Source organism: Papio anubis, chromosome 14 (assembly GCF_008728515.1).
Source record: "Papio anubis isolate 15944 chromosome 14, Panubis1.0, whole genome shotgun sequence".
Classification (NCBI taxonomy): domain Eukaryota; kingdom Metazoa; phylum Chordata; class Mammalia; order Primates; family Cercopithecidae; genus Papio; species Papio anubis.
This window is the reverse complement of record NC_044989.1, coordinates 74,662,862-74,674,972: the sequence shown is the minus strand read 5'-3', so window position 1 is coordinate 74,674,972 and position 12,111 is coordinate 74,662,862. Positions and strand designations below refer to the sequence as shown.

Genomic DNA, 12,111 nt, shown 5'->3' with positions numbered 1-12,111 from the left:
ACTGTGATACTGAGTAATCAGACTAACGCTGGGTGGAGTGGGTACTTTATGAATACCACAGGGACAAAGGAAGGCTGCTCTTCTCACACACTGCTGAATCTCCGGATCTCCGCAAGGTCATAGCCAGTTACGGCAAAGGAGCTGCCTGAGGAATCACAAAATCGAGCACCACACAGCTGGGTGTCAGAGACACACTCACCATGACAGTGTTCCACCTGGGAGAGCAGAGGGCTGGTCAGGGCCTGCTGCCCCATGCTTGGGCCCCCCCCCCATTCCACCCACCCCATGACACATACCTCAATGTAGCCACTCTCTGGGCTTCTGCTCAGCTTCCAGATATGCACAAAGGTGTCCTCACCTGCAGAGAGTAGCTGTGGAAGAGGAAGCGGGGGGAGTCAGAATGCCCTGACAGGGGACAGGTATAAGATGGAATCCGCAGTCGAGGTGCCCCGGGGAGGGGGCTATACTGAGTTGCGAAGACAAGCCTGTGGTGTTCTCTCAACATTCCACTGCCAGGAAAAAGGGTATGTAGGGACAGAGGAGGAGACTGACCTTGCCCACCTCAGGAGCCAGGTCCAGGGCGCAGATGGCCCGGGCATGGGCATTGATCTGGACATGTAGATTTCCTGTGGCGGCCTCATACAGATGCACTTGTCCGTTCCCATAGCCTGCTGCTATGATCCCCTGCCACAACTGCACAGAGGGGCACGGCACTCTGCAAGGGTGACACCCAACTTTGTTTTGCCAGATCAAATCGTACTCCCCAACCTGAAGCTACCTCAGGAAGCCCTCTACCCCTTCTGCCTCACCTACCCAAATCCTGGAATGCGGGTCAATAATGTGAATTCTGGCCCTGACCGCCAGACACACAGCAAGCCTGAGTCATCTGCCGTCACCATGTCAGCCACACAATCCTGAAGGGAAAGGCAAGATCAGCCCTTCCCTTTCTCCCCTGCTATGGTCCTGTATACAGGGCAGGAGGGGAAGGGAGGCAATGTGTGCATCTTTGCCTCTCCAGGCAAAGGGCAAGATGGGTCTCACTAGCTAGACCCATCAGAAACCACCCCTACCACCAGCGTTCCCTTAGGAAGCATGAACTGCTTTCCTTGAATTTCTTCGTGGAGTCCCATCCCCCAGTAACACGTTAGGAGGGGCTGCATAATTGCCTCTCTGGATGGATGATAAAACTGAGGCCACAGTGTCATGACCTTCTGGAGGTCTTGTAGTGAACCAGTCACAGTCATGACTAGACCCTGGGCCCCTGCACCCCCAACACCAGGCAGCCAACACAGCCCATGGGCCTAGCCCTATGCCAGGTACAATGGAGAATATGAATAAGAAAATACCCTCCTCTCAAGAGGTTTGCAAATTAATTGGGGAGACAAGAGTTGTCTTTTGAGGGCAGTGCCAATTCAGGTTTCAGCTAAGATCAGTGGGAGCTAGAATATGGGGAAGGCTTCCTGGAGAGGATGGATGGCACTGGAGCTGGGCCTGAATAGGTGGGACTTGCCCTAGAGAAGGAGGCTGCACATTTCAGAGCTGGAAAGTATCTTAGAAACCATTTGTTCCAACTCCTCATTTCACATCAGTATTATAAAGCCTTAGTTAACTATAAAATACTACATAAATGTAAAGTATCTCTGGCTTTATCACCGAACCTGATTGCTAAAGACTAGGAAAATGCAGATTTGCCAATCCACCTGTTTAGTGGCAGAGCCAAGACTCAGAGCCAGGTCCCCTCCCTCCCAGGTTGGGGAAGGCTCCCAGCTGGGTAGGGGAATTCCACTCACCTGTCCCTGGGCAGGCTCAGTGGCAATGTCTGTGATTGGTGTCTGGTGCCCAGCCAGCTCCTCGCTCAGTACAATGTTGGGACCCTTGGCCGGGATGTCAAACACCAGCACCCGGCCTGACCATGTTCCTATAGCCAGAACCAGTACCCCAGTGATGACTTCCTGACCCACCTGGGTCTCCAGCCACCATACTCAACACTTACTCCATCCCAGAAACCATAGTAACAAAACCCCCTCTCACTGCTCCAACAGCCATGCCCCTTCATTCACCATCCTCATCCTATCCCACCCTGATCCTCTGAACCCTTCCATGGTTTACTGGAGTCTCTGATTCCACTCCAGTTCCACCCTTCCCTCTAACTTTCCACAGTTTCCTCAGGCCCTCATTATCCTCCTGGCCACAACCCACATGCTCCAGCACCCCTCCATGCCCTACCCTTGGCTCCCTCACCCACACAGATGAAGTGGCCACTGGCAGCAATTCCCCGGGCAAACACAGCCTGTACTGAATATGAAAGGGAAGAATGATCAGAAATATCCCTTCCTGCAGCCCTAGCAAACACTCTCTGCCCCTACCCCATTTGGTCCTGCAGGTACCTGGGGAGGCATCTCCAGAGTCCAGTGCATGCCAGTAGACCATGGTGTAGCCATTGGACTCGTACATCTGGAAGACAAGGGCAAGAACCAGGGGGCATAACCCAACTGACCTCTGCTGAGTACTTCACATATCCATGTTAGCCTTAGCCCATTTAATCCTCAAAACAAATCTGGGATGTAGGTACTATTTTTATCCTAATTTTTTCAGAGGATAACAGTGAGAGTGAGAAGTTAATAGTGTAAGAACACACAGCTAGTAAAGGGGCAGATACTGGAGGTGACACTTGGGAACTGGAAAAGATGGAAAGATTGAAGAAATAGAAAAAGAGTGAGTGGGCCAAGCATGTGAAAAGTTTGGAAGTGTTCAGAGGCAAGTGGGGAAGAGTCTGGAAGCCTGGAGGGGAGCTGAGAAGGCTCTGGTGGGGCAAGCAGGAGAGTCCTCTTCTTACCTGTATTCCTCGATGTGAGGTGAGTACCAGCAGCACTCGAAAGGGGAGGACACACCAGTGGACCTGGAGGGAGGTGCATCAGTGTAGGGAGAAAATCAAAGCAGGGAAGATGAGTCTTTTTTTTTGGCGGGGGGTGGGGGGGAATGGAGTCTTGCTGTGTTGCCCAGGCTGGAGTGCAGTGGCACCATCTCGGCTCACTGCAACCTCAGTCTCCTGGGTTCAAGCGATTCTCCTGCCTCAGCCTCCCAAGTAGCTGGGATTACAGGTGCACACCACCACACCCCGTTAATATTTTTGTATTCTTAGTAGAGAAGAGGTTTCACCATGTTGGCCAGGCTGGTCTCGAACTCCTGGCCTCAAGTGCCCGTCTCAGCCTCCCAAAGTGTTGGGATTACAGGCGTGAGCCACCGCGCCGGGCAGAAAGGTGGAGATTCTGAGGTTAGAACATGCCTGTTCCTGAAGGTTTGGAGAGAAAAGGCTGGGGGTAGGACTGGGTTCAGCAACATCACTGCTAACTCCATGCCTCACCTGAGTGATAAGTGGTGGGCTCACTCCAGCACCCTCCTTAGCGTGGAGCTGGCGCTGGGCCAAGGGCACACCCTCAGGAGCAGCGCTGAGAAGCTGGGCGCTTGGTCCATGAACCACACCAAAATACGTGAGGTTGCGAGCCGGCAGCTGCAGCACACTGAGGTTGTTGCACAGGGCGGCGGCCGAGCCTCGAAGGGGAATGGAGCGCTCCCAGCGGAACATCCTGTAGGGAGGTGCCTCCGAATCACCAGGCGCGCTACAAACAGACGCAGCGGAGATGTCCGAGGGAGGCTATCATCGAGCATTTCGGAAGATGCCTGATACTGGGTCACAGGATGGGGTGCCCTGACGACGGTGATGGGGGAGGGTCACATGGCGTGGGGAGGGTCTCGAGGAGCAAGACAGGGGAGTCCCAGGGCTGTTTTGGGGCGACGGGGGAATCGCAGAGGAGGAATGGTGATGACACAGGACCACCCGATGGCCCCAAGCCTGCGAGCCAAATAAGTGTGATGAAGACCCCAAGGCTTTCTACCTCGGCTCGGATCCCTGAAGCCCCCGGCCTAGGTCAGAAGTAACACCCGCAGCCCCCAGATCGGCTCGCCTGACTCTTGGTTCGTAGGGTCCCTCCAAATCCACCGCCACCATAGAGACGACGCACGTACGCACGGCCCTTGGGCGGGGTGAGCGGCCGGAACGTGGCGCGGTTGCCGGGGCAACTGTGGGCGGGGCGAGCGACCCCGAGCGCGTGGTTGCCGAGGCGACTGTTGGGCCGCGGCGCGGCCGGGACGCAGCAGAAACGGCAGAGTTGCTGCGACCGCGTTGGCTATGGCGCACGAAGGCTCGGTGAGCTTCAGTTCAGCTGGGGATATACCAGAGCCAGGGTCGGCCGTTAAGGACGGTGTCGGGAACAGTGGGCTGGCTCTGGGCCGCCCAGTGCGCCTACTTGCCCCCGCCCACCGCGCGGGAGTTCTGGATGACCTAGGAAGCCACGTCGGTACTCGGGCAGAAAACCTACAGCTGCACGGTGCCCACTCAAACGCTTTGTCACACTCAGGCCATGAGGGAAAGGGTCAGTGGGTGGTGTAGAGCCCGAGAACGGGAAGTGGATTTTGAAACAGCTAATGAATGTAGTAAGTCTCTTAACATGGTGGTGCGTATTTAAATGGATAAGCATTTAGAGAGAGAAGATAACAAAAAATCTATCTCGAGAATTTCAAGAGGAAGAAATATATTAAATAATTCAGAGGCTGCACTTGAAAGTCAGCCTCTGAATTGTTTAAGAACCAATCAATTGTTTAATTGTTTAAGAACCAATCAATTTTAAATTGTTTAAGAACCAATCAATTTTAAAATAAAGAAAACGGGGCCGGTTGCAATGGCTCAGGCCTGTAATCCCAGCACTTTGGGAGGCTGAGGCGGGCGGATTGCCTAAGCTCAGGAGTTCAAAACCAGCCAGGCCAACATGGTGAGACCCCGTCTCTACTAAAATACAAAAGATTAGCTGGGTGTGGTGGCGCGGTGCCTGTAGTCCCAGCTACTGGGGAGGCTGAGGCAGGAGAATCGCTTGAACCGGGGAGGCGGAGGTTGCAGTGAGCCGAGATGGCGCCGCTGCACTGTAGCCTGGGTGACAAAGAGAGACTGTCTCCAAAAAAAAAAAAAAAAAAAAGAAAAAGAAAAAAGAAAACGGATTTGAAGAGCCTTTATGCAAAAATATCTCTGTCCCCTCTGGTCACCATCACGGGTGTCAGATGCGAAGCTGGGAGGGGAGGTCTAAGGAACCAACTCTCTTTACCCAGTCCAGTCAGCCCTGCTCTAGTCAAGCTTGGCTTGGGCTGTGGGCCACTCCTGGTGCTTGCCACAGGGCTCTTCTCACTGGTGGATGGGGTAATGAGACTTAAGGGATTTTGAGTTCAGTGCAAGACTTAGGAAACAGCAGATTTGGGGAGATAATGAATTTTAGGAAACAGATATGAGACAAGGTTTTACAGGGCAATAAGCAAAGGTTTGGGAAGATCACATTTGGAGGTGCATTTTGGAAGGAACCAGGTTCAGGGAGACTGTTGTGGGGAATTGAGGGAGCTCCCAAGAGATTGTTTGTAAACTTTTTATGTCCCTAAAGTGAGTTTTGGGGACTAGTCTTTTTTTTTTTTTTTAAGTGATTACAAAAGGAAACAAACTCATTGTAGAGAACTTACAAAATAGAAAAGAGCATAGGAAGGAAATGTACTCTGTTATCATTTTGATGTTTTCCTTTTGTTGAACACATAGTGGTTTACATATACGAAATCATAATTGATATGTAATTTTGTATCCTGCTTCTTTCACTTAATATTACATCATAAACATTTGCTTTATGCCATTGCAAATTCTTTCTAAAGATTACCTTTAATGGCTGGGTCAGTGGCTCACGCCTGCGAGGTGAGCAGATCACTTGAGGCCAGTTCAAGACAAGCCTGGCCAACATGGTGAAACCCCATCTCTACTAAAAATAGAAAAAAAATTAGCCGGGCCTTGTGGCAGGCGACTGTAATCCCAGCTACTCAGGAGGCTGAGGCAGGAGAATTGCTTGAACCTGGGAGGTAGAGGTTACAATGAGCTGAGATCTTGCCACTGCACTCCAGCCTGGGTGACAGAGCGAAACTCCGTCTCAAAAACAAAAACAAACAGAAAAGATTACCTTTAATCATTGCGTAATATTTCAGTATATATAGCATAGTCAATTATTCTCTTTTTAAAGACATATTTTCAATATTCTGCTATTATAAAAATACCACAGGGAATTTGTTGGAGAATATATATATATTAAGAACCAAAAAATATATATATATTTTTTTGAGATGGAGTCTCGCTCTGTTGCCCAGGCTGGAGTGCAGTGGCTGGATCTCAGCTCCCTGCAAGCTCTGCCTCCCAGGTTTACACCATTCTCCTGCCTCAGCCTCCCCAGTACCTGGGACTACAGGCGCCCGCCACCTCGCCCAGCTAGTTTTTTGTGTTTTTTAGTAGAGACGGGGTTTCACCGTGTTAGCCAGGATGGTCTCAATCTCCTGACCTCGTGATCCACCCGTCTTGGCCTCCCAAAGTGCTGGGATTACAGGCTTGAGCCACCGTGCCCGGCCTGGAGAATATATTTTTATATTCATTTCAGAAAATGCCTTTTGGTTGTATTTATAGAACTGAAATTGCAGGGTTGAAGAAGTGAAAACATTTTTTGATGTCTTCATGCATACTGTTGCAGCATGATGTCACACTAAACCTTTGCCAATGTTGAGTATTCTTGTTTTTAAAATAATTTCTAATTTGATGAACTAGAAATCAGAATCTCAATACTGTATTTATTAGTCATCTACAGCCCCTCTTTTGTGAAATGTCACGTCCTTTGCTTATCTTTGGGATCTCAAATGGTTTTTCTTCTTATAGTTTAAATTTTTATTGCAATGTAGCCCAAGCTGGACTTGAACTCCTGGGCTCAAGCAATCTCCCTGCCTCAGCCTCCCAAGCAGCTGGTACTATGGGTGTGCACCACTGTGCCTGGCCATTTTTCTTCTTCTATTTTTTATTTTATTAGTATTTATTTATTTATTTATTTGAGACAGAGTCTCGCTCTGTCACCCAGGCTGGAGTTCGACAGGATGATCTCAGCTCACTGCAAACTCTGCCTCCTGGGTTCAAGTAATTCTCATGCCTCGGCCTCCCTAGTAGCTGAGATTACAGGCGCCCACCACCATACCTGGCTAATTTTTGTATTATTAGTAGAGACGGGGTTTCACCATGTTGGCTAGGCTGATCTCGAACTGCTGACCTCAAATGATCCACCCACCTCAGCCTCCCAAAGTGCTGGGATTACAGGCATGAACCACCGTGCCCGGCCATTTTTTAAATATGAGCTTTTAATTTACTCGGGATATTTATCTTTTTTTCATATTTGTTGCAAATGTCTTTGGTTGAGACGCTCTGGAGTCAGACTTGCATGTGAATGCATTCTGACTTCACTACCTCCTACTTGTGTGATACTGGGTAAATTACCATAAAATGGAGATAAGAATAGTTGATTTAAAAAAAAAAAAAAAATGTAGAGAACTTTTTAGCTCCCCTGAGGCGGGGCTGCGCTGTCCTAAGGGGGACTCCGAGCCTGGGCTATTTCTGGCGCTGGTGCGGCTCCAGGAAGGCATCCGCATTTGCGACCAGCGGCGGCAGCGGTGGAGCCTGGCCGGGCCTCAGCGCCCAGCACCGCCGCTCCCGCCAAACCGGAGCATGCACCGCAGGCTGGCGGCCGAGTTCGCCCATCCCAGCCATCACTCTTACACCTGCTCCTTAGAGAAGGGAAGATGAGCAAGTCAAGCTCAAAGTCCAGCCAGTCCTTGGCCTCCAAGCAGAAAAAGGACGGCACTGAGAAGCGGGGCCGTGGTAGGCCCCACCAGCAGCCTCCGGTGAGTCCCGGGACATCGCTGGTATGGAGTCAGAAGGAGCCCAGCGAAATGCCAACACCTAAGAGACCTCGGGCCGACCAAAGGGAAGCAAAAACAAGGGTGCTGCTAAGACCCAGAAAACCACCACAACTCCAGGAAGGAAACCAAGGGAAAGACCAAAAAAACTGGAGAAGGAGGAAGAGAAGGGCATCTCGCAGGAGTCCTCACCGAAGGAGCAGCTTCCTTCTGGGACTGGACAGCTTTGATCCACTCCCACCCCGCCACACCCTCCACCCCCTCCCGACACCCACCATCACCACTGCCTCCTGCCACCACCCCCATCTTCCACCTGGCCCTCACCACCACACTACACAACACACCAGCCGCTGCAGGGTCCCTATGGGCTGAGTGGGGAGGACTTTTCCCCTGGCCTGTTCCCACCCCCAACCCCCGCCCACCCACTCGTACATATGTGCCCTCCTGGACAAAGCTAATGTCCCACTTAGCCGCACCCTGCACCTGCTGCGTCCCCACTCCTTTGGTGGTGGGGACATTGCTCTCTGCGCTTTTGGTTTGGGGGCCACCTCTCTGCTCCTCCACTGTTCCCTCTGGCTTCCCATAGAGGGGCCTAGGAGGGCTCCCCTGGCCTTAAAAGGGGCCCAAGCCCCCATTCTGGGACACCCCACTCCACTGTCCTGGCAGCAGCAGGTGTGGCCAATGGAGGGGGGTGCTGGCCCCCAGGATTCCCCCAGCCAAACTGTCTTTGTCACCATGTGAGGCTCACACCTTTCATCCTTCACCACCTTCCCTAGTCCCTGCACTAGATTGGACAGCCCCCATTGGCTACAGGAAAGCAGGAGGGGTGTGAGTCCCCTACTCCCTCTTTGCAGTGGCCCCAGCCCCCTTACCCTCTGCCTGGGTACTGAGTGCATATTGCAGTGATGGAGATGCAGTCACCTATTGTCCAGGTGAGGCCCATGAGCCCTGTGGCAGCCACCTGAGATGGGCTGGGGCTGCTCCCCCACCCCTACTTTGCTTCTACCACTTGGCCATTTCCCCCTCCTCAGATGGGGCACCAATAACAAGGAAACCACCCTTCCCACTCCCAACCCTCCTGCTCCTGCCACCCCCCAAGGTTCTGGTTCCATTTTTCCTTTGTTCACAAACTACCTCCAGACAGTTGTTTTGTTTTTGGTACAACGTTCCATTCTTTGACATCCGTCATTGCTGCTGCTACCAGCGCTAAATATTTGTTCATCCACATTGCCTCCTGCTCTGCACATGATCCCCTCCCCCAAGTTACTCTTCGTGGGGAAGAGGGGCTGGGGCATGGCAGGCTGGGTGACCGACTACTCCAGTCGGGGTCCTGCCCCTAGGATGCTGCCCCAGAGAGAGCAAGGGGGCCCGAATCCACCATAAAGGGTGTAGGGGCCACCTCCTTCCCCTGGTCTGTCAGGGAGGGGTAGCCATTATTTGTCCCAGCCTGGGGCTCCCCCTCTGGTTTCCTATTTGCAGTTACTTGAATTTAAAAAAAAACAAAAAAAAAATCCTTTTCTGGAAAACAAAATGTGGAGAAGACTCTAAATAGCACCAATAATTCCAGGACTGTTTACTGAATTGTCTTTCTCAAGTACTTTGAACACTGAAGAATTTTGAACACTTTGCACTGGTATAAGGCCCATGAAGTTAAACCTTCACATTGCCTGAGTTTGCTCACTGTGTGCTCCTAAGCAAGGATGGTTAACTTCTGTCAGTTTCTTTCTTCTTTTTCTTTTTTTTTTCTTTTCTTTTTTTTTTTTGAGACGCAGTCTCACTGTCGCCAGGTTGGAGTGCAGTGGCGCAATCTGCTCACTGCAACCTCCATCTCCCGGGTTCAAGCAATTCTCCTGCCTCAGCCTCCCCACTTCAGTTTATCTGTCAATTGTGGTTAGTGGGCTGTTAATGAAAATTATTAGGTGAAACATCTACTAAGTATCAGTCACATATGGGCTCTTCCTCAATTCGCCCTTTTCCTTCCCACTAGACAACTGGAGAAAGCTTCCTTCTAACCTACAGCTACTCTTACGTTCCACTTCTTGGTTTCCTGCTCTGACTGCCCTGTTTTGTTCTCACAGAGGCAGGAGAGGCAGGTCCGAGACCGCGGGGTGACCCGGTCCAAGGCGGAAAAAGTACGGCCGCCCACTGTGCCAGTGCCGCAGGTGGATATTGTGCCTGGGCGGCTCAATGAGGCCGAGTGGATGGCGCTTACCGCCCTCGAGGAGGGCGAGGACGTGGTAGGGGACATCTTGGCCGACTTGCTGGCTCGAGTCATGGACTCTGCTTTCAAAGTCTACCTGACTCAGCAGGTGGGCCGGGATTCGGGTCCTTCAGTCTCATTTCCTCCCTCTCCCGCCTCTCCCTGCCGACCTGAGAGACCCTCTCTCGCCTCCGCAGTGCATTCCATTCACCATCAGCCAGGCCCGAGAGGCCATGCTGCAGATCACGGAGTGGCGCTTCCTGGCCCGGGACGAGGGAGAATCTGCAGTGGCTGAGGACCCTACATGGGGTGAGGACGAGGAACCTTCAGCATGCACGACAGACTCCTGGGCTCAGGGTTCAGTGCCCGTGCTGCACGCGCCCACCTCGGAGGGCCTGGAGAACTTCCAAGGTGAAGTACACTCCTCAGGAACCTCTCCGGTCTCCTTTGCCCCTACTCCTGCTCTCCCCTTTCCGACATCTCACTGTCCGAGTGCATTTCCCCAGGACCCTGGGGGCGTGGACCAGATCCCTTTAGGAAGGTCATGGATGGGTCGAGGCTCCCAGGAGCAGATGGAATCTTGGGAGCCTTCTCCGGAGCTGAAAGTCACCTCTGTCCCTCCTACTACGTCAGAGCTGTTTCAGGAGGCAGGGCCCGGCGGTCCTGTAGAGGAAACGGACGGCCAGTCTAGAGGCCTCTCCTCGGCCGGGTCCTTGAGCGCAAGCTTCCAACTGTCGGTGGAGGAGGCGCCTGCGGAGGATGCCGACCCTTCTCTGGAGCCGTACCTGGTGGCCAGCTCCCAGGCCTTAACCCAGAGGGGACAGCCGCTAGACTTCCATTTGTCATTGGAGGACCTCTACTGTTGCATGCCCCAACTGGACGCGGCTGGGGATCGGCTGGAACCCAGGTCGGAGGGGGTGCCCCGCATTGCCTCGGGCGTGTCGGAGTCCTGCCCCTCTGTGGGCAGCGCCACCGACCCCTCGGCGTCCTCCCAGCAGCAGCGGGCCGGATCCTCGGATGTGCGGCTGAGCGCCCAGCACCACAGGATGCGCCGCAAGGCGGCCGTGAAGCGCCTGGACCCTGCGCGGCTCCCGTGCCACTGGGTGTGCCCTGTGGCTGAGGTCCTGGTCCCAGACTCTCAAACACGCCCCTTGGAAGCCTACCGCGGACGCCAGCGGGGCGAGAAGACCAAGGCCCGGGCCGAACTCCAAGCCCTCGGCCCCAGCACCCGTGTCTCCCCGGCAGCGTTCTTCCCTCTCCGGCCAGGCGTTCCTTTCCGTGCCTTGGACTCGGGCCCCGCACTCCAGTTCCCCACTTTAAATTTAGGCCTATCGTCACCATCCTTCAGGTCAAAGCTGTCACTCCCCGACTCCAGGATCCGCTTCCTCACCACACACTCGGTGCTCCCTGATGTGGCCCGCAGCCTTAGCCCCAAGCTGTGGCCCAGTGCCAGGTGGCCCAGCGGTTGGGAGGGGGAGGCCGAGCTGCTGGGCGAGCTGTGGACTGGCCGGACCCGTGTGCCTCCACAGGGTCTGGAGCTGGCAGACAGGGAGGGCCAGGATCCTGGCAGATGGCCTCGAACCACACCCCCGGTCCTTGAAGCCACTTCCCAGGTGATGTGGAAGCCGCTGTTGCTGCCAGAAGCACTGAAGCTGGCCCCTGGTGTGAGCATGTGGAACCGGAGCACCCAGATGTTGTTCAGCTCGGCTGTGCCTGAACAAGAGGACAAAGAAGGTAGCACCTTTCCTCCTGTTGAGCAACACCCCATCCAGACAGGTGCCCCAAAGCCCCAGGTGACCGTAGCACAGCTAATGAAGAACTCAACCCCCAAAGTGTGGTCACACTCCTCTAAGCCCGCTGCCTCACTCTGATCCCTTAGCCTCTGGCAGTGGTAACAGGCCCCTCCCTCTGCTTGCCAGAAATAAACACCTGAGTTGCCTTAGGAACTAGTCTGATGTCTCTTGTCAGTTTCTTCCAAGGGTGTCTACCCTCTCACTGAACTCCAAGGGGAGCAGTTATCCTGCAGGCCTAGAAGAAGATAGAACCAGGGTTCAGGAAATAATCCTCTCGCCACCCTTAGGAGACCCTGCTTTAGGGCCAAAACT

The 12,111-nt window shown here is 53.3% G+C and overlaps 2 protein-coding genes and 1 pseudogene across 11 annotated transcripts; 2 read left to right on the top strand and 1 right to left on the bottom strand.

The window, feature by feature from the left end:
- Nucleotides 1-29: 29 nt before the first annotated feature.
- On the bottom strand, nucleotides 30-4,052 carry WDR54 (WD repeat domain 54). Of its 7 annotated transcripts, none has more exons than XM_017947652.2 (10): nucleotides 3,897-4,052; nucleotides 3,365-3,620; nucleotides 2,837-2,899; nucleotides 2,388-2,454; nucleotides 2,227-2,295; nucleotides 1,791-1,918; nucleotides 814-914; nucleotides 562-715; nucleotides 297-371; nucleotides 30-215 (listed from the first exon to the last, which is right to left on the bottom strand). In XM_017947652.2, exons 1-10 carry the CDS (start codon nucleotides 4,007-4,009, stop codon nucleotides 84-86), a joined length of 1,158 nt encoding a protein of 385 aa, XP_017803141.1. In that variant the 5' UTR covers nucleotides 4,010-4,052; the 3' UTR covers nucleotides 30-83. The 7 variants fall into 7 exon arrangements, with proteins under 7 accessions (XP_017803141.1, XP_017803140.1, XP_017803144.1 ...); XM_017947651.2 differs by having other exon boundaries at nucleotides 553-715; nucleotides 3,897-4,051; XM_017947655.2 differs by having other exon boundaries at nucleotides 30-145; nucleotides 553-715; nucleotides 3,897-4,051.
- Nucleotides 4,053-4,104: 52 nt separating this feature from the next.
- On the top strand, nucleotides 4,105-11,956 carry C14H2orf81 (chromosome 14 C2orf81 homolog). Of its 3 annotated transcripts, XM_021924986.2 has the most exons (4): nucleotides 4,105-4,207; nucleotides 9,885-10,115; nucleotides 10,204-10,417; nucleotides 10,640-11,956. In XM_021924986.2, the coding sequence occupies exons 1-4, from the start codon at nucleotides 4,190-4,192 to the stop codon at nucleotides 11,875-11,877; spliced, it is 1,701 nt and encodes a 566-aa protein (XP_021780678.1). In that variant the 5' UTR covers nucleotides 4,105-4,189; the 3' UTR covers nucleotides 11,878-11,956. The 3 variants fall into 3 exon arrangements, with proteins under 3 accessions (XP_021780678.1, XP_009182730.1, XP_009182731.1); XM_009184466.3 differs by having other exon boundaries at nucleotides 10,204-11,956; XM_009184467.3 differs by having other exon boundaries at nucleotides 4,162-4,494; nucleotides 10,204-11,956.
- Nucleotides 7,204-9,740, top strand: LOC110741081 (annotated as a pseudogene). The gene has a single exon (XR_002516749.2). The product of XR_002516749.2 is annotated as a high mobility group protein HMG-I/HMG-Y-like (transcript).
- Nucleotides 11,957-12,111: the final 155 nt, after the last annotated feature.